The 19,332-nt window shown below is 37.8% G+C and overlaps 3 protein-coding genes across 8 annotated transcripts; 2 read left to right on the top strand and 1 right to left on the bottom strand.

The window, feature by feature from the left end:
• The first annotated feature begins 262 nt into the window (after positions 1-262).
• On the top strand, positions 263-3,856 carry LOC132606019 (probable 6-phosphogluconolactonase 4, chloroplastic). The gene is made up of 5 exons (XM_060319318.1): positions 263-365; positions 1,611-1,734; positions 2,154-2,283; positions 2,831-2,934; positions 3,193-3,856. The coding sequence occupies exons 1-5, from the start codon at positions 263-265 to the stop codon at positions 3,554-3,556; spliced, it is 825 nt and encodes a 274-aa protein (XP_060175301.1). The 3' UTR covers positions 3,557-3,856.
• An 889-nt stretch (positions 3,857-4,745) lies between these two features.
• Positions 4,746-5,721, top strand: LOC132606021 (probable aspartic proteinase GIP1). Its single transcript, XM_060319319.1, has 2 exons — positions 4,746-4,805; positions 5,359-5,721. Exons 1-2 carry the CDS (start codon positions 4,746-4,748, stop codon positions 5,719-5,721), a joined length of 423 nt encoding a protein of 140 aa, XP_060175302.1.
• A 1,084-nt stretch (positions 5,722-6,805) lies between these two features.
• LOC132605602 (mediator of RNA polymerase II transcription subunit 33A-like) lies at positions 6,806-18,947 on the bottom strand. 6 transcript variants are annotated; one of them, XM_060318741.1, is made up of 12 exons: positions 18,553-18,947; positions 16,022-16,132; positions 14,566-14,913; positions 14,116-14,435; positions 13,950-14,041; positions 13,249-13,585; positions 12,669-12,879; positions 11,753-11,867; positions 10,601-10,762; positions 9,351-10,008; positions 8,654-8,860; positions 6,806-8,140 (listed from the first exon to the last, which is right to left on the bottom strand). In XM_060318741.1, exons 1-12 carry the CDS (start codon positions 18,828-18,830, stop codon positions 7,005-7,007), a joined length of 3,975 nt encoding a protein of 1,324 aa, XP_060174724.1. In that variant the 5' UTR covers positions 18,831-18,947; the 3' UTR covers positions 6,806-7,004. The 6 variants fall into 6 exon arrangements, with proteins under 6 accessions (XP_060174724.1, XP_060174727.1, XP_060174725.1 ...); XM_060318744.1 differs by lacking the exon at positions 18,553-18,947 and adding an exon at positions 17,967-18,477; XM_060318742.1 differs by lacking the exon at positions 18,553-18,947 and adding an exon at positions 16,923-17,228.
• Between the last annotated feature and the right edge of the window lie 385 nt (positions 18,948-19,332).

Raw genomic sequence — 19,332 nt, forward strand, 5'->3', positions numbered from 1 at the left:
CTTGTTATGCGGTGGTTTATGCGTCTACTTAGGCAAGCAGTGTCGATATATAGTCACAATTCTGCTTGTATAATGGTTTCTATATGGAGTTTTGGTGTTATGGTGTTCTTGGGCGCTACTTCTGATCCCAAATTGATGTTTACTTCACATTATTTTTTCAACGTCGTCAGTCTGTTGTATTCTTTTAGGAAAAAAAAAAGGTTTTTCTTTCAAAGTTAGTGTCGATCTATTGTCACAATTCAAAACTTGTATAGGGCCTAAAATGACTGTAGACGCCTTCAGTAGTACTTATAGTGCAGAAGTTGGAGCAAGGAAAAAACTAATTGTCATACGAGGAAAAACTAGTGCTCGCCAAAAGCTTTCTGGTAAATTATTGGGAAGCGGAACCTACCACTGAAGTGTAGGGGTGAAGCATTTGGTGTACTGACAAACCTTGAGCCGTGCAACCGATACCCCTATTCACCCCTTGGGTGTGGCATTTGGCTTTAGCTCCTTATAGTTTGACCCTATTTTTGGGCGCTCTCGGTTTAATCATGTGCAAAGCTATTGTGCAAAATTAACCATTTATCAGTTTTAGCTTTTTCACTTTGGAAATGAAACTCAGCCCATCTTCTGTTACCACAAAAAGCTGATCGCCTCTCTTCTTTTTTCTAATTGATAACCGTGGTGTCGGGGCAGCTTGCTCGCACCTTAATCCCCTCTCTTGTTATTTGATAGAAAAGCAACACTAGTTACCTAGATTGAATTTTATACTTCTATGATCACTAATACATCCTTGCAAGTAAGTGTTGTAAGTCCACAGTTGGAAGTGGACTTTAGACTTTTGTGTGTATGAGGGGAGGTCTCTCAAGAATCCCTTTTATTAAGTACATTCACTGATAACTTCTGCTCTGAGTTCATTAAGATCCCTTTTAATTTGATTTACTGTGTTGAAAATTCACCTTTTAACAATCCAAACCATATGGCACAGGTATTTCACACTCGAATTATGCATGAACTTTAATATATAGATTTTTTTTTTTTCATAATGAACAACAAAGATTGACTTATTTAATGCAAGTGTATTTCACATCGGACTTCTCCGTACATCGCAGTTAAATGAATACGCGTGTATAAATGATTTTAAACAATGAAGCAGGTCCCCTTTTATTTTTGTGGGGGATTTATTACTACTATATATAAGTGGGAATCAAAAGTTTTGTAGTCCTCAAATTGAACTTTAATCTAATGAAGCTTTTACATGTGGCTTTTGTGTCTTTTTCCTTATCGCATATTCTTACTTTTACAATTATTCCCTTTTTTTTTATGACATTTCACTTGGGCCTTTGTAATTGGTTAATGTAATAGTAACTTTTTATGATTTTATTTTTGTGTCTTTTTTTTCTTATTGCATATTCTTAAGAGGATCAATTGAGAAGTAGTTCAACATAGCTTAAGCACAAATGTCAATTGTGCATGTTGTAAAATTTAATGAGCGCAATTGGCCAACTCACTACCTCATAGAGCTGCTGGTAATATCAATTGGCCACTTGAACTTAATATTGACTTTGCTGAATTCCCTTATAAGTGGGTTTGAATTGCACCCTCAATCTTGACCTACTCACTCTCAGTGCTCTTCGCTAACTCCAGCAAGTTCAATGGGCTTGCCTTGACATCTTATTTGGCAGTCCAGCCAGCTCTAAAGCACAAAGCATCTAAAATGAAGATGGTTGCGAGCAAAATTATATTAAGAACGTAATTGATCTATTTTAGTTAAGAAAAATAATTGTGAAAAACAACGAAAGAGAATTATATTAAGAACGTAATTGATCTATTTTAGTTACCTTCATCGCATCCAGCACCTCCAAAAGCATGTAGTGTTTCGTAGTATCCATCATGTCCATCCCATTATGTTGTTGTTGATGTCGTTACTACTTTCTATTTATTTGGCTTTTGGCTAGAAAGCTTCCAAGTAATTCTTGAAGACCTAAAATTTCGTAACTGAAAGAGTAAACTTTTACTCCAGATTAAACATTCCATTTCCTTTGCTTAGATTTTATACTCTTATCCAAATGTACTAACTCAAGAAATCATAAAACAAAATACAACCTTGATGTAGTAACCAACAACAAACTAAAAGTATAAGCATAAAATGACTACATTAATCTTTTAAGAAAAGCTATATATGCTGGTGGAAAACATGTTGAGGATACCTCAAGTAAGCATTGTCTTTTTGTCTCTGTGTGGTTGCTGCCACTGAGAGTCTCTAAACCTTCCAAGGATGAAGAGATGAAATTCTTTTTTGTAATTTTGCTGAAAAGAAACTACAAATGCCTCCTTTGATAGTGATATTTATCAATTTTGCTTCAAAGAGACTATCAATGCAAATAAAAATTAGTATTTGCAAACGAGCCAATTGCTTCTCCTAAAACGTCTGAATTCATAAAGCACTTATATTGGAAGATGAGGAAATTTGCAAAAGAATATTACGATGATCTAATTGTAGGGGGGAAAAGGAAGTTTGCGGTGTAACTACTACAGGAGACGTCTGATTAAAAGAATTACAGACGGTTACAGTGACTTTTTTTTTTTTTAAGAAAAAAAATTATCTACTTCACTTGCAGTTTTATTTTTTATTTTCTATTTTTAAATTTTGATTTTTGTGGTGATGACACTTGTCATCCTACCATTCTTTTACCTCTCATTTTCTATATAGATAGATAGATACTTGCTTCACATGTGAACTGCCTTCGTTATTTGATCTTATTATGAATGATGATAGCTGTTACATCATCATTATTCTCATTTCACATCTTTAACTCTGTCTACCGCCTTTACTTCTCTTGGACAGATACCTATTCCTGCTGGTCATGTGTATGCCATTAATGAGGCATTATCAGCAGAGGGTGCAGCAGATGATTATGAAACTTGTCTAAAGCACTTAGTGATCGTTTGGTGCATGGCCAAAATTATCTCGGAATTATAATTCTAAGACTAATTTATCCTATATCTTGGACTATTTTATACCATCTTCTAGATGGTATAAAATAGTCCCAGGATAAGTGGGATATGCTGGGATATCCAGCTTATACCATGAGATGCATTTTATACTTTGTTTGGTACAAGGTATACCTTCTACCAAACATGGTAAAAAAAATTAGTGTTGGGATATCGCAGCTTATACCATGCACCAAACGACCCCTTAGTTAACAGCAATATTGTAGACATCTCTAAAGAGAGTGGATTTCCAAAATTTGATGTGATGCTACTGGGTATGGGTCCAGATGGACATGTAGCATCCTTGTTTCCTGGGCATCCTCTTGTCCATGAGAAAGAAAAGTGGGTCACCTTCATCAAGGACTCTCCAAAACCTCCATCAGACAGGATTACATTTACATTTCCTGTAATAAACTCGTCTGCAAATATCGCACTTGTAGTAGCAGGTGCTGGGAAAGCAGATGTAGTGCATAAATCGCTAGGTGATAGTGACGGTTCTGATTTGCTGCCTGTGCAGATGGTTTCACCTGAAGGAGAATTGGTTTGGTTTTTAGACGACGCTGCAGCTTCAAAGCTGTAGGGACGATGAAATATGTGAGTTGTGAATTAGTGCTTCACTGCAGTGTGTATCTTGTAATTTTCAATACATTCTCGAGTAGGGATGTTTTTCCCAGTATTGCCAGTAGAATGTTGAGGCTTCATATGCCATAATCCAATTTCTGTCAGTTTTTTCTGCGGTTGTTTCTGTAATGTATCTTTGGCTACCAGGAAGTCGGTAATAATAGTACAGTTTGTGCTGTCTACTGTCTTTTCATCTACCTGTTAGGCATATGGCTAGATTCTTTTGTGTCATGAACAGGGTGTGAAATGCCAACATCCACTTATGGTGCACAGCAATGCTTATTTTACTAATTTTATTACTAATATATAGAAATGAGAGTTGGGAAGGACGAACAGGGGAACAATTGTAATTTTCATGTTTCGCAAATTTAGAACTAAAGTCACTCTGCTAGGTATATACGATTCTTCCATTTTCACACAGATTCTAGAATCTACTCAATCAATATATCTAGTAAACTCGAGCTCATCAAAGATTTTGTTCTTTCATGTGCTAATACAAAACTACTCAGGGGAGGAGTCACCGGAGTAGCCGCATTAGGAAGATTCAACTATTCATTACCATTTCAGCTAAGAATTGATGTTTCAAAATCATTGATTTACACTCCAATGCTTTTAAATCCATATGTTGGAACTGTGATATTATCGTACAGGTATTCGTCCAACGAGTAATATCAATTCTTTGTTAAACTCCATTTTTCTAACATTTATTATGGGTAACTTACATAAACTACTATAGTTTTTAGGTTTCTAATAAATCCTAGCTATTGTTTTTGTAATTACAATTGGTAGCTGTATTTATCGGTTTCGCGAGGATACAGGTGACAGCAAGTTAAATACATATGTATATAGATCAGTCAAACAACACACCTTCCGCCGTGGGTTCACCGAACCCAGAAGCTTTGGTCTGAACCATATACTTGTATTAATTTTTTTGTCAAATATGTACAAATTAGTAAGTTAAAATCCAGTAAGTATAAAATATTAGAATCCCGAACCCACAAGCTTTAAATCCTGGCTCCGCCTCTGCATACAGTCATACTTAAAATGAACAAGATATTTCATTGATTGGGATACTAAAGTTATAATGTAAGAAAAGTGTTTAGTGAATACTTACTGTGATACACATTGTTAGCACGTCGACGCCATACATGGTGTTGCAGACGGAGATGTTCAAGGTGGTGACACAGAAGTTTGTGGTGGAAGCGAAGGTGAAGGAAAATATTCTATTCATGAACTCAAATAATTCGCCCACTTTTAAAATCTTAGCATATTTAGGGAAATTTTCAAAATATACAGCTTTTGAAAGTATTTATACCACATAGCCCAATATACAATATTATACAACGTTATTCCTGGAGGAAAAGCATTATACGTAATATATCAACCTTGTATAAAGTGTATAAAAGGTGCTTACACACAAATATGAGCTAAATCGGTGACAAACCTAACTACGTGGCGTATATATTTCCAAAAATAGACATAGGGCGGAATTTTCCTAATATTTTATTCATAAACTCATTAAATCTTTGAATGCTCTTTGCATAAATAGCTACCAGCACCTCTATTTATAATAGTACGAAACATATTTTTTGTTATAAACTGGAAAATCTATTCCTATATGAAAATAACCAGCAGCACCTCTATTTATAATAGAACGGCACCTATTTTGATTGTAAACTGGAAAACGTATTTATAAATCATATCCTGACATTAATTAAAATATCAAGTCCTAACCAATTTTGATTTTCTACAACTTTGAAGGTGATGAATTTGACGGTCACAACTCTAGTGAAGCCGTTCGACGTGTGTTTTCTGGCTAAGGTGATTGCGACCACGCGCGTTGGACCGGCGGTTCCCACTATTGATTTGGTTTTGCATAAACAGGATGTGTTTTGGAGGATATTCGGGCCGAATTCGATGGTTCGGGTTAAGGCCCAAAATGTGGATGTTTGGTGTTTGGGCTTTGTGGATGGTGGGCTTGAGCCTATTGTGATTGGTGGGCATCAGATAGAGGATAATTTGGTTCAGTTTGATTTGGCTAGAAAGAGAGTTGGGCTTAGTTCTTCACTGTTGTTTCGGAGCACCAATTGTGCAAATTTCGATTTCACTAGTAGCAAGAGCTAGTTATGATGTTTATTTACGTTTTCCCAATTTGGTTGTTTTCTATGATACTTGAAGTTGTGTGGATGAGTTATGTGTTATCTTGGGATGCATGTCTCTCTTTTTTATACTTTATCATCCTTTTGATATAAGTGAACCATGCGAGCTGATTAGATACATGGTTCAAAGAGCTTGTAACATCCTGTTTGATTATTACAATATACCCAATGTAATTCCACTAGTGGAGTCCATGGGTGGTGTTTAAGCAGCCTTACCCTTACCTTGTGAAGGTAGAAAGACTGTTTCAGAAAGACTCTTCGTTCACAGAAAGCATTTCAAAGCAGGCTCAAGATTTCGCTTTCTTTTGCCACTCAAAGTATATGGCATTTGTCGTGCTTAGGGCCTTTCTTTACTTACCTAATGAAAGTGTTCAATCGTCTTTTTTAGTAGTCTTAATTAAGGCTTTCAGACCTGCCCTTTTAGCAGGTGATTCACTATTGAAGCATACAAAAGACATGCTTTGAAATGGTGCTTTCTTTGAGCCACTCTGTATTCAGGGTGATTTGGCCCAACTTCAATAAAAGAAATTAAAGATGTTAACTTGGTATTTACACTAGAAATTGGGGAGTACCGATTGAATGAAACCTTAGGAAGTGAGTCTTGAATGGATTTTCTTAAACAAAGACCTAGTCCAATCAATTTTGTCTTTGTCTATTCCAATCGAAGAACAAAGAGTAATACACACAAACAATCAAGGGGAGAAATTTCTAAAATCTTGAACTATGTAAAAGCAAATAAGTAATAGACGATTATCCACTTTGGTCAAGTAAGTCACAAGTCACTTCCACCTTTGTTTCAAATGTATGCTGTGTCAATGTCAAAGATGAACATTCATGGCAGTGAAGACAAACAAGCTTTCTATTCTCGATCATCAGCAAGAAAAACACTGAGAAATAGTCGAAATGAACTAAACAAAGAAACTCACCAAGCAAAGTTCCTGTTAGGATATTGACAAATACCTTCTTCATTCAAGGTTGAGATTCGATATGCTTTGGACATGCAAAGTTGACAGTTATCTTCAGAACTGGAAAAAGAAAGAGACGGTACGAAATAAAAAGGTGAGATAATCATAATCAAAACTCAACCGATCCAGAGAAGGTTGCTCGCTGATTCCAGAAACGTTACGAAACAAGTCAAAATTGCACGGTACTTGCAGGTTTCCAAAACTTCTATATACAATAAAAATTAGTAACAAAGCTACTGATAATCTAAGAGTCTATGCTACAAAATCAGTCCTCCTTGAGTCCTCATGTAGCAAAGTTCAAATCCCCTTCTATTATCATTTCAGCAGCAATGCCCATAGCACCAACACCACTAGTTTCCAAAAGCGCCAAAGCTAGTACTTCGTCGCCCCACCGTTTCAATCCCTTGCTCAACCTCTTCAAAACCTCAAGATTCACCTCCAAAAGCCAGCTTGGTGTGCATCCCACCACCAAGCTTACGAATCCTGACACGTATGCTTTCCATGTAGCCTTGTTACAACCAAGTGATATTTTGCCATCTAGTGCACTTGCAAGAAACTCCAAGTGTGCTCCAAGCATACTTGGTCGATACTTGGATGTGGTTGACAATGAATCCACCCCCCAAGCAAATGTTCCTGACAGAACTGCCAAGTATGCAAGGGCATAACCCCTTAGCCTTGCAACCATCCCTTCTGAGACCCCACCGTTGGGCTCTGATCCATGTGCAGATATAAACCAAGATGGCAAAGTTTCTTTTAACAAAGATTGGACTAAACTTAAACCACCTGTGATCCAAACTAATGAAGCACCCAATGAAGCTGAAACCTTGACACGGGCCATTGCTGCAGCAAGAGAGACGTGACAAGATGCAGGGAATCCACTTCTGGTTTTCTTGAGTTTCTCCAATTCCCTAGCAGGGACTCCACTATCTGCAATATCTCTGACGAAATGCATCAGAAGGGAGACGATCTCTTCTGCCATAAACATGACATTTCTGACAGCTCTATGAACACGCAAGTAGAGTATACCGGGGGCAACAGGAGAAATGCCACCAGAAAAATGCGAACCAAATCCATGACCCAGAAGTGAACCAACTCCCCCATTGCTTTCTATAGAAGATGTACCCAAACCTAGTGTAGCTGTAAAGCAGACCCGAAGAAGTTGAACCACTGCATCACTGCTGTGGTGGAAAACAGTTCGGGATGAAGAGAAAACAAGAAAGTCACTCCAGCGTCTAACCTTTTGAGCCCATAGGGAAGCCATCACAGGCATACATGGCCAAGGACAATTTGTAGCCAGGTTACTCACTGCTGCGCCCATGAAGTTCAGAAAGCGGTCAGTATCTCTATCAAGTTTATATGTAATGGTGAGGCTCACAAGGATTGCCAGGGGCAAAGGAAGAATAGCTGGAGAACTTCCACCTACAAACACAAAGCATTAGCTAAAAATGGAGATAAATGAACGAGTAGTTACATTCCCTTCACCTACTTCCTCCTACACACAGATGTATTAGATAGATATGGTAGTCCAGGTCTATCACATAACAAGCCAGGATGGTTCTTTTAACTGATGTATCAATGTTAGAATCGACAGACAACCCTTGTCAGCTATTTAGCTCAGGCAATGTAATTCAATATTTCAAGAAAGGAGATTAGGGATCTACTCCCCCAAAACCCAACTTCAATGCCATGACAAAAGGAATGGAAAGAGAAGGGGCTGGGAGTAGGTTCACGTTCAGTCTACTACTGTCTGATTCCTCACCATTTATTTGAAAAATTTACAAGGGGTGATCAACTTGTCACTGTGGTAACTTAGCCCATAGGTTAGAAGACGAGGAGGGGAAGTATGTCTCTTATGCCATAGTTCCTCGTCTTAAAAAAAAAAAAAAAAAAAAAAAAAAACAGGTGATCAGATGAAATCAGATGAGTGCACACCTACAGAGAGACTTGGCACATCAACACCAGTGGCAGCTAGGATTTTCTTAATTTGTTGTTCCACTGTTGCTAAATTCGCAGCAGGACTTGGCCAATCAGTTCCATTCATAGAAGCAGGCTTCCAAATACCCCGTGTCACTTCAGCTGAAAAGTAACTTGCAATTGTTGGCAAAGACGCAGGAAGAAAGTCAGCTAGATACTTAAGACCTGAAATGGAGAAAGTGCCGCGCTCAATATGCTAACTCATAGAGCTAATCATTTAAAAAAAAAAAAAAAAAAAACACCCTCTGCTATGAGATAAGTTAAACTGTGCCATTTGAATTTTCCTCCTCTTTCTATCTTCTTTCACTGTGTAGCATGTGTGTGCGTGGCGAATAGATAGGGTCTAACAAGTGGTGGGAACGTGTAAAAAGGAGACAATATATCTCACATCAAAAATCCTCTCTAATTAAAAGGAAGTTCAAGACTCCACTCTTTTCTTTTTTGTTTTTATCTTTTTGGAGGGGTGGGGGGTTAGCATTCATGCATTATGCAATGTGCCTAGTAGTCTGTAGCTCTGACAGCTGGCTTAAGTTCTTCATCTCTCTGTGCGTGTGTGCGTGTTCTAAAAGTGTATACCATTTTTGGATGTGTGCCCGTCAAGCATAACAAAGATTTCTCTTGAAGCCTAACTGTAGACATTATGTAAATGACTAACCAGTGGCTAGTTCACGTGGTGACAAGGTCCCGTGAGCACAGGCTGTGAGAGCAGCATTAAGCACAAAAGGAACAGCTTCCAAAATATCCCATGCGGGCAACTTAAGATGAGGAGATATCTCTTCATTTCCAGACATAGATGAGTTACTACCACTTGAAGTTGGAGGTATAAGGGACTGACCAGCACTATTTATTTTTCTGAACATGAAGTTCAGCAGTGCTTCAACTATCTGATGAACAGGAGTTCCAGGGATGAGACCTGAGAGAGGTGACGCAATACATGCTTGATGTTGCCGGTACCAACATTTTAGTTTAGGGAAAGAATCCATAAATATGGGTTCTCTAAATAATCGATTTGGAACTCTAGGCAATTGTTTGCTTTTGCTTTGATCTATCGGCAAATCTTCAGAGAATGCCAACTGGGCGTTGCGAACCAGCAATAGGTATTCAGGAGTTAGATGGGATCCCACAGGAACATCTCTCGTGACATGCTCAAGCGGCGGCTGATCAAACATCCACAATTTCAGCAGAAGTGTGAATGCATTCGAGAAAACGGCATGTGAAGTAATTTTTTCTGACATTAGAGTCCATGACACATTGGGTGCACAAGAACCGAAGGCTTCACAAATTGGCATCAATGCACCAACAAGCTGTGGAACCTGAAAGAAATTTAAATACAACATCAGCGCAGAGGTTGGTTTCTCCATCTCTATCTTAAGCCCAGTTGCTACTCGGCATACTTTTTCCAAAATCTATTTTCAACAGAAAATTGCCCATAGAACTAGCTAAAGTACATTAAAGAGGCAAGCATCAAGATTTAACAGGAAGACACTTCTAACAACCATTTCTAACCCAGCCTCAATAAGAAATAAGAAATGCTAGTAATATGTCCAGGCTTTGATATGAGTGTAGTTTCCAACATGTTGTATAGGGGTCTTCCACACGCAGATTCCAACATGTAAAACAGGCCCACCATATCAAGTAACTAATGGATATGTATCAATTCATAAGTTAAACCAAAAATAAAAGTTGAATGGTGCACAGATCGATTGGTTAGTGAAACCAACAATATAACGTTGAGTTGGTGCACGGAGGACAAATTGCTTCTGCACATCTGTCAACCAGAGAGATCAGTAGTGCAACTATATGCTAGTATCTGATTTGTCTCGAAGTGATTTTCACCGATATTAACATATAAATAACATCAAACATAATTCAGAACATGAAAAGTACAGCTGAAGTATTACCTACCAATCCATGTAAAGAAAATATCTGGATACCGTCGATAGATGATATACCAACAAGAAGAACATTCAGAAATGGAGCATAGCCAATCAAATGGCTATCAGTTCCACCATAATCAGAAGGAACACAAGGTGAAAGCAGCCTGGTGATGAATAGAACCGTATGTTCCTGCAAGCATGTAGATGAAAATACAGTGGAAATGAGTGTGCAAGACAAAAAATGAAACATACAAGACAACAGTTTTGAAATTGAGAATGACTTTAGGAAACCAGCTTTCTAAACAGGGTAGCTTCATCTGAATTTGTTCGCAAAGTAAGACCAAATATACTATAGATATAGGGAAAATGATCTCATCCCTGAGGCACAGAGTATATTGTGTAGTTTTCAGATCCAAATAAGTTTCAGCATTCCTGTTTGCAGCTAGAGCTTCCCAAAAGGAACCATTTTTCACAACGTCTAAAAGGAGGTTTCCTTCAGAAACAGTTTCCTTCAGAAACAGGACAACGATAATGAAAGAGATGTATTACTTTGTCTCAATAGAAAATGTTGCTTTATTCTCTTTTTCAATCTTCATCATCCACCATTCACCTCTACCAGCAAACACTTAATCGCCGCTGCTCCCTTCTTCTATATCTCTCTATTTACAACTCTTATGAGCTAGAAGTGGGCAGCCCAAGACGAACTGGACATCAAGTCCTTCATTCAGCCTCCTCATTGTCATATACGAGATCAGTGATGGTGACCAGGTGAGTATTCTTCCGCTCCACCTTTTGTTACAATCTTTATTTATTTTTAACCTTAGCAGGGGGTTGTGGATCCAATCCATCTGGTGGTTCTTCTCAGCCTTGTTTACTAATTACATTATTCACTTAGCTATGGTTCTTTTTCTTTTTTTATTCACTTAGTTAGGGTTCTTTCCTCTGTGCAATAATCGTATTGTCTGGGAGGACACCTCTGCTAAGGTCATGAAAATTTTCCTTCTTGACATGGGTTAATGGGAGGGTAGTAAGGGAAACAAGAAAACAAGGTTTATTAGAAAAAATTCAAGCAAAAATGCAGGCTCTCAAAGAGGTTTACGGGACTAAGGATAGTCTTGAGGTTTTACTTCTACTATAGTACAAAATACTAGTTCAATACCAGGAAGGTCGCAAGTGTTACCTGTATATTCCATCCACGAGCAAGAGAGGCCCCACAGAGAATAGTAGCGGCAGAAATCTTCTCTTCAGCTGGACCATTGACAGCAATCTCATATATTTTCTCTATTTCTGCTAAGCTTCCATCAAATCCATGAGCTTATATTCAGTTGTCATACAACATAAATTTCAAGAAAGAGCATTTGATATGGCCCGGGCTTCAAAAGAAAAGGATTTTCAACTGAAGACCAGACTGTAGCTAAGAAAAACTAGGGACAAAACAACTCTACTTAATCTATCCTCTTTTTTTTTTTTTTTTTTTTTTTTTTTGATCGAGTAAATGTATTTCATTTCATAAACAAGGCCATAAGCGGCCGTCATACAAAATGCTTGCACTAAGCCAGCGCGATAAAACCTAACTACAGATCGTGCAGATCCAAAGCCCCAAAAGTTGCAGTTTCAACAGCTTAGCCACTGGGAATATTTGATGTACAGGCCAGCTTTTCTTTCAATCGGAGAGCACCAAATGTGAATACTTACAATCTGCAGATGTTTTCTTAAGAAAAATCTATAAACCCATTATTTTCTAATTATAATCTGTTTTTTATAATACATCTTTTAACTCTGAATATGTTTGAGAACTCCAAATATGACCTTAAAAGCAACCACATTAACCAGTGGCATGGGATATAATTACTGCTTATATCTACAGAGGCTCTTTTAAATCCCGCTAGTTTCCAGCTGAAAACAGATTTTTTTTCAAAAAAAAAACTCTTAATGCGTACGAAAACTCCTGAATTGAACTCAAAAACAGCTACATTAAGCAGTGGTTCTGGGAAACAACCACTACTGCATGGACCAACTAGCCTTAGCAGATAATGGCATGAAGTGGGCAAACCAGAAATAAAGAAAAACTTTCGAATTGTCAATTTCAGTTATACCTTGAAGCGGGTGTTGAAACCAATGCACTGACCATTGGAGGAGTTAGGAGACCCCCCTTCATCAATGATGACCAGCTAGGCAATGGGCCTGACATGTTACGAGGCACTTTATTGCATTGACCTTTTACGTATCCCGGCCATAAATAAGCAGATGTATCCAAAATGTGTCTAGCAATGCAAGCCTCAACAATAAGGTGCCACAAGTTTCCAGCTAGAAATAATTACAGATGATTAGCAAACACAACCAATATAACATACTTAAGTATATAAGAGTAAATAAGAGATGAACTATTGATTAATTGGATTTTCCAACATACAGTCTGAAAGCAATCTGCCCAAAAATAAAAAGGTGAAAAATTTACAAAGAAAAACAATGGCGAGGGTAAAGGACAGAGGTGTAGCTGAGGGAGTTAAAAATATTCTCAAAAGGGTCACAAACCACATGGATGGGGTTGTGGGAACAAAGAGGAAGCAAATTCCAGAACTTAGTCAAATTGAAAAGAATACAAGATAGAATACAGGCAGCAACTGATACAAGGTTGACACAACACGGACCTCTCTTGAAATCTACTGGACTCACCACAATTGACAGGAATGTCGTTCAATCTCATCCCATCAAAGTATTCACTCCCCCCACTTAGCCCTGAAAGGAACATCATTGCTTTCAAAGCAGCTTGGTTTGCCAAAGGAATTGCAGGCAATGGTGGGGTCAACAAGCCTTCATAATCATGCAGTTGCTGTAAGCTAGAAACCAAAGCCTGACGACGTTTTCCTGTGGACTCTGTTCTTTGATCCCTAGAGCTGCTATCATTTTCCTCCTCTTTAATTATGTTGGTAATTGCTAGCGTTGTAATAGACAACAACAAGCATAAGCAAGTATCAAGACGAGGTACTGGTCCCTCACTGGAATCCCTTTCCTAAATTAGCCAAAAGCAGTAATTTAGTATATTTTCACTATCAAAATGAAGCTAACATCAAACTTCACCAGCTAAAATACTGAACTGCAGTTTCAATTCTGATAAACAGTTTCACTTAACCTTCTAATACAAGGAAATTAAATTATAGGGTAAGAAGGAAGCCCTATAATTAGTCCTTAACTAATAGATTAGCTTGGTTTCCAGAACTTTGAAACTTGGAAGCACTTCTGAGAAAAATCGTGTTAGAAATGAAGACCTAGAGCTGAAGATGGAAAACGGCGGATGGATAGGAAGCACAATTTTTCTGTCATCTAGCAACCTGAATAAAGCTGATGAAAGAAGGGATAAATTCACTGATTCTTACTCTATTAACAAGCTTTAGGGCTGAAATCCACAATCCAAAAAATGTATTCTGCCACGATGTACAGTTAACTGCCTGCAGAGCCTTCACCAGACCTGCAAGATAACTCCAGTTTAGCAGGCCAGAACAGGTGTATTGAATAACTTAGACCATTGACTACAGTATCTACCAGTAAGGGTGTCAGCAGCACTTGTAGCTGTCACTTGTGTTCCATCCATGATATCTTCTAGAAAGAGATCAATGGGTAGCCAGAGAACTGATGTACTAGCATCATCACGCCGACTAGCAGAAAGCGCAAGTGATCCAGAAGCCATAACAGCATGAAGAAATTTACGAGAGCTTGTTTTGCATTCTCTGGAGAGGACTCCACGGTTTTTTGATATCAACAGTATCAAAGCCTCCGGAGAGATATTCTTAGAGTTTCTTAGAGCTGAGGAGTTTGACACTAGAAGTTGTAAGTGCTGCATGAAAGAATCCCAATGTGTGGGCCTAAAGAAAGAAAAAGATGCATGTTTAGCTACCAATTATATTACTTAGGCTAGCATAGTGCGCATTAGTAATAGACATGTTGATATTTGATACAGCACAGAACTTAATGAAGGAAGCTCTGTGATCTTACATGTTCCTACATGCCAAATAAAGAATCATGGATATCAGTCTGTCCCCAAAAAGTTCGCCAATTATTTCAATAGCCAGTACAGTGTTCATTCTACATAATGCTTCACGATGTTCAACTCTTTTCCCAGAAAAGCCATCCTGATTGCTGATTTCGATTTCTTTAGTTGCAACTGGCCACCTAGACTTCTTTTCAGCAGTCAGTTCCAGCAACCCCTCATCATCAAGTGAAGCATCAAGTAACTGCCATACAACCGTGAAAACATATTCAACCATATGCATTCCACTTTCAGACCCCTGGAGTTCAAATATCTGGGAAAGATGAAGAGTATCATTTATCGACTCCATAATCCTGCAATAGCACCTCCAGCCATGTTAACTCTTCTACTGAAATTCATCCACAAAAATTAATTTGGGAACCTTGAATTAATCATGAAAATTAATATTAGTCTTCATCCACATGGACATCTGTTTACCTCCCAGATAGGAGGACAAACATTCACCGGATGAAATTTCACTTAAGGTATCATTCGCACAACAGATTGAGGCATAAATTTAAAGGACCTCATTCCGAACGAAAAATAGAAGATATAGAAAACAAGATAAGGAACAAAAGAACCTCCATTGACAAAAATAGACTATTGAAAAAAGAGTTATGCCAACTTAATACTTCAATAACAAGAAAGTGAATACTCTAGGACACATCATAGACTATGCTGTTACAATTTGAAGATTCAATGAGTGTCCAAGGGAATGATTACACAGTGAAGACATGAGCCATTGCTTCCAAAGTAATTCAAACTGTTATGAACACCTCAGCAAAAGAGGTCCCAGTCAACTAACACAGCAGCAGTCAGGTTATAGGTTTAAAGTGAAGCACGAGAATACGCAAATCTCCAACAGCTCTAACTGATTTCATATTGGCAACCTGGATAAGGAGTGCGTGAAGAGTGAATAAGGATCTGGAAGAAGCAAGACCTAGCTATAAATATGAAGTAGCAGTAAAAATGTAGTATGCTGAGTTTTATGTGATTTTCTTATGTCTCCTCATCCCCCTTCTCAATTTGTTCCTCTTATCCCCCTTCTTTACTGTTCCATTGATTCTCTATTTCCTTTGTAATCCAGTTGAGTAGTGAAATGCAATCCATCAGTTCCTTCCACTCTATGGTGTTGAGTTGGAATAGTAGCATTACACAAAACTACATTTTTTAGTTTTTGGGACATCATATAGCACTTGATAGTAGGACCGAGATGAACCATGAATCCTCGGTACAAAAGAAGGGTTTTTGTTTTTCTGAACAGGAAAACGAGAAAATAAGGCTTTTGCAGGACATCAAAACAATGATTCTGGCAACAAATAATTTGCCTAAAGCAGCTAACAAAAGGGAAAAAAAAAAGTTCTTATGGATCAAACTAAAGAGAATACAAGAAACCACTTAAAACAGGAGAATGAAACGTACTTTTGATAATTTGGACCGTTAACCAGAGAAGGTAATGAAAAAGCATATCTTTTTAGAAGTTCCATATACAGCCTGTATGCCATCGGACAGCTCCTTCGTGCAGGAATTACTCTGTAATACAAGGAAAGATAAAGTCAATTAATGCAATAAAAAAGACTCAATGAATCAATCAAATAATTATGCCTCAAATCCCCCTCTATCTGTTCAGCTCTATTCAACTCCATTTCAAATGGTGATCAAATGCCAGCCATCAACCTAATGCAATTCTCCTTTTCTTATTCAGGCCGAGATCAATTCCGTAAAATAGAAGCACAAAATTTTAAATTGGTGATCAAACTTAGTGGGTGTTTATGCATAAACAATGTGAAATTTGGAAAACAAATAGTATTTGGAAAGGAGTTGAAAAATGATATTTGGAAATTGGAGTTGTGGTTGAACATGAATACAACTTGGAAAAATGTTAATTTTTTTTTTTTTTTGAGTGATTTGGTGTGAAAAATGTGAAAACAGGTATTTGGAGTTTCTCGAATTCCGGAATCAACTTCAAGTTGAATTGCAGAAAATTGTAACAATTGTATGTCCAAACATGATTCTGGAATAAAATTCTCCTTTTGTAATTCAGGCCAACACATATGAGATATGACAAGTTCGGCTCAAAAGAAGTTTAATCAAAGCAAGACAGAAAGGAAAATTTCGACAACAGAATGGCAAAATACACCTAATGCAATTCTCCTTATTTTATTCAAGCCGAAATCAATTTCGTAAAATAAAAGCACTAAAATTTGAAAAATTGAGAAGAAAATGACCTAGTGGAGAGAAGCGCGAGAACCATCAGAGAAGGTACAATTCTAACCCTCAAAGCTTTCTCTAGAAGCTTCCAAACACAGAATTTGAAAAATACCTAGTGGACAGAAGGGCGAGAACGAACAGAGGAGGAATAATTCTAACCATCAAAGCTTTCTCTAAAAGCTTCCAAGCATTAGGAACATTATTCGACCAACATATATGAGATGCGAGAATTTCTCCGATGTCAATGGACGGCAGAGATATGCCGGCACAATTGAGGTTGGAGGAAAGGTGCATGGCCCATATCAAGGATCAATGTTTCTTTCCTCAGCCAATTTTCCAACCAGCAATTCCATGGAAATGGTAACAGCACACTCGAACACTCGAATCCATGGAAACGCATTAAGTTAAATGGGTGGCATCAGGAGCGGCTCAATAAATTAGTGGCCTAAAGCTAAAATCAATTAGGTAAAATAAAAGCAAAAAAATTTAAAAATTGGAGGGTTAGAGAATGACCTGGTGGAGAGAAGGGAGAGAACGAACAAAGGAGGAACAATTCTAACCGTCAAAGCTTTCTCTAGAAGCTTTCTCCGATGTAGGACGACGGAAGAGATATGCCGTCGGAGTTGAGGCTGGAGGAATGTTGCAATCAAAGGATAGGCGTTTCTTTCCTAAGCCAATTTTCCGACCGGCAAATCCATGAAAACGATAACCACACACTCGAATCCATGGAAACGGTAATTGCATTAGGTTGATGGGTGACTCAATAAAATTAGTGGCCTAAAACCAAAATCAATTGAGGTAGAGAGGCGGCTTAATAAAATTAGTGGCCTAAAGCCAAAATCAATTGAAAAATTGAAGGGGAAGAAAATAACCGACCCAATGGAGAGAAGGGAAAGAACGAACAAAGGAGGAAAGTTGCATTGCCCAAATTAATGGATCGGTGTTTCTTTCCTGAGCTAATTTTGTAGCTCTCACTTTGTCCCATTGGCTCGAGTGTAAGGTTATAGTTTCCATGGAAATGGTAACCGCACACTCGAATCAATGGAAACGATAGTTGCCTTAGGTTGATGACCGACATCAAGGATGGCTCGATAAAATTAATGGCCTAAAGCCAATATCAATTTCGTGAAATAAAAGCACAAAATTTGAAAATTACCTAGTGGAGAGAAGGGCGAGAACAAACAGAGGAGGTACAATTCTAACCGTCAAAGCTTTCTCTAGAAGCTTCCAAGCAATAGGAACACTATTCGACCAACATATATGAGATACTAGAAGTTCGGAAACGTCAATCGACAGTAGAGATATGCCGGTGGTGTTGAGGCTGGAGGAAATTTGCATTGCCAATATCAATGATTCTTTCCTTAGCCAACAAATCCATGGAAACGGTAACCACACACTTGAATCAATAAAATTAGTGGCCTAAAGCTAAAATTATACACCGCATATGGCGGCTCAATAAAATTAGTGGTCTAAAGCTAAAATAAATTCAGGTAAAATAAAAGCACAAAATTTGAGAAAAATGAAGGGGGAAAAAAATTGACCTAGGGGAAGAAAAGGTCGAGAACGAAAAGCTTTCTCTAGAAGCTTCCAAACATTAGGAACATTATTCGACCAACATACATGAGATACGAGAATTTGCGGATCAATGTTTCTTTCCTCAGCCATTTGATGGTAACAATCAAGGGCGTCTCAATAAAATTAATGGCCTAAAGTCAAAATGTAAAGTACAAAACACAAAATACCTAGTGGAGAGAAGGGAGAGAACAAACAGAGGAGGAACAATTCTAATCGTCAAAGCTTTCTCTAGAAGCTTCCAAGCATTAGGAACATTATTATTCCAACAAATATGCGATACGAGAAGTTCTCCAACTTCGATAGACGGTAAAGAGATTCCGGCAGAGTTGAGGCTGGAGGAAAGTTGCATGGCGTAGATTAATGGATCGGTGTTTCTTTCCTGAGCTAATTTTGTTAGCTCTATTACTTTGTCATATTGGCTTAAGTGTAAGGTTTCTGTTTCCATGGTTTTCGCCGGCCGGAAAATTGGATTCCGGCTGCCGGCAATTTATGTTGGGAGTGTGATCTGAAGAAATCAGTGGAGCGTTTATAGAAACAAAATTTTATTACTGATTAGATAAAAGGATTTAAATACCCTCTGAACTATTTATAATACGTTAATATAATCCTTCAAATTACGTTTTCTTCTAAAAGTAAATGACGTCGGTCGTTACGTTTTTGGCTAAAAAAATGTATTCCAACTAGTAAAATGGCTCAAAAATACCCGTCTGTTAATATTTTTGTCTCAAAATGCTCTCATCAGTACGTTTCGGCTCAAAAATGTCTTTCAGCTGGCAAAATAGTTTTAAAATATCTTTTGTACCAACGGTTGCTCTACGACAAGGGAAAATAGATCAATTTTGTCTTTGACATATTCGAAATGAGAGAGTTTTGCCGTTGTTCTTTTTAATTATTTTTTTTGTCTTTTGGAGGGGCAAGAGGATTGAATTTATGAGAAATATAATAGC

This window comes from Lycium barbarum, chromosome 8 (genome assembly GCF_019175385.1).
Source record: "Lycium barbarum isolate Lr01 chromosome 8, ASM1917538v2, whole genome shotgun sequence".
In the NCBI taxonomy this organism is placed as follows: domain Eukaryota; kingdom Viridiplantae; phylum Streptophyta; class Magnoliopsida; order Solanales; family Solanaceae; genus Lycium; species Lycium barbarum.

Excerpts from the sequence above, each read along its gene's own strand:
- LOC132606019 (XM_060319318.1), top strand. The coding sequence starts at position 263 with ATGACTGTAGACGCCTTCAGTAGTACTTATAGTGCAGAAGTTGGAGCA. Across the intron at positions 366-1,610 it reads TGCTCGCCAAAAGCTTTCTG|TGCTCTTCGCTAACTCCAGC; the intron begins GTAAATTATTGG and ends ACTCACTCTCAG. Across the intron at positions 2,284-2,830 it reads AAGAGATGAAATTCTTTTTT|ATACCTATTCCTGCTGGTCA; the intron begins GTAATTTTGCTG and ends TCTCTTGGACAG.
- LOC132606021 (XM_060319319.1), top strand. The coding sequence starts at position 4,746 with ATGGTGTTGCAGACGGAGATGTTCAAGGTGGTGACACAGAAGTTTGTG. Across the intron at positions 4,806-5,358 it reads AGTTTGTGGTGGAAGCGAAG|GTGATGAATTTGACGGTCAC; the intron begins GTGAAGGAAAAT and ends ACAACTTTGAAG.
- LOC132605602 (XM_060318741.1), bottom strand. The coding sequence starts at position 18,830 with ATGGAAACAGAAACCTTACACTTAAGCCAATATGACAAAGTAATAGAG. Across the intron at positions 10,009-10,600 it reads TATTTTCTTTACATGGATTG|GTTCCACAGCTTGTTGGTGC; the intron begins GTAGGTAATACT and ends AATTTCTTTCAG. Across the intron at positions 8,861-9,350 it reads ACCACGTGAACTAGCCACTG|GTCTTAAGTATCTAGCTGAC; the intron begins GTTAGTCATTTA and ends TCTCCATTTCAG.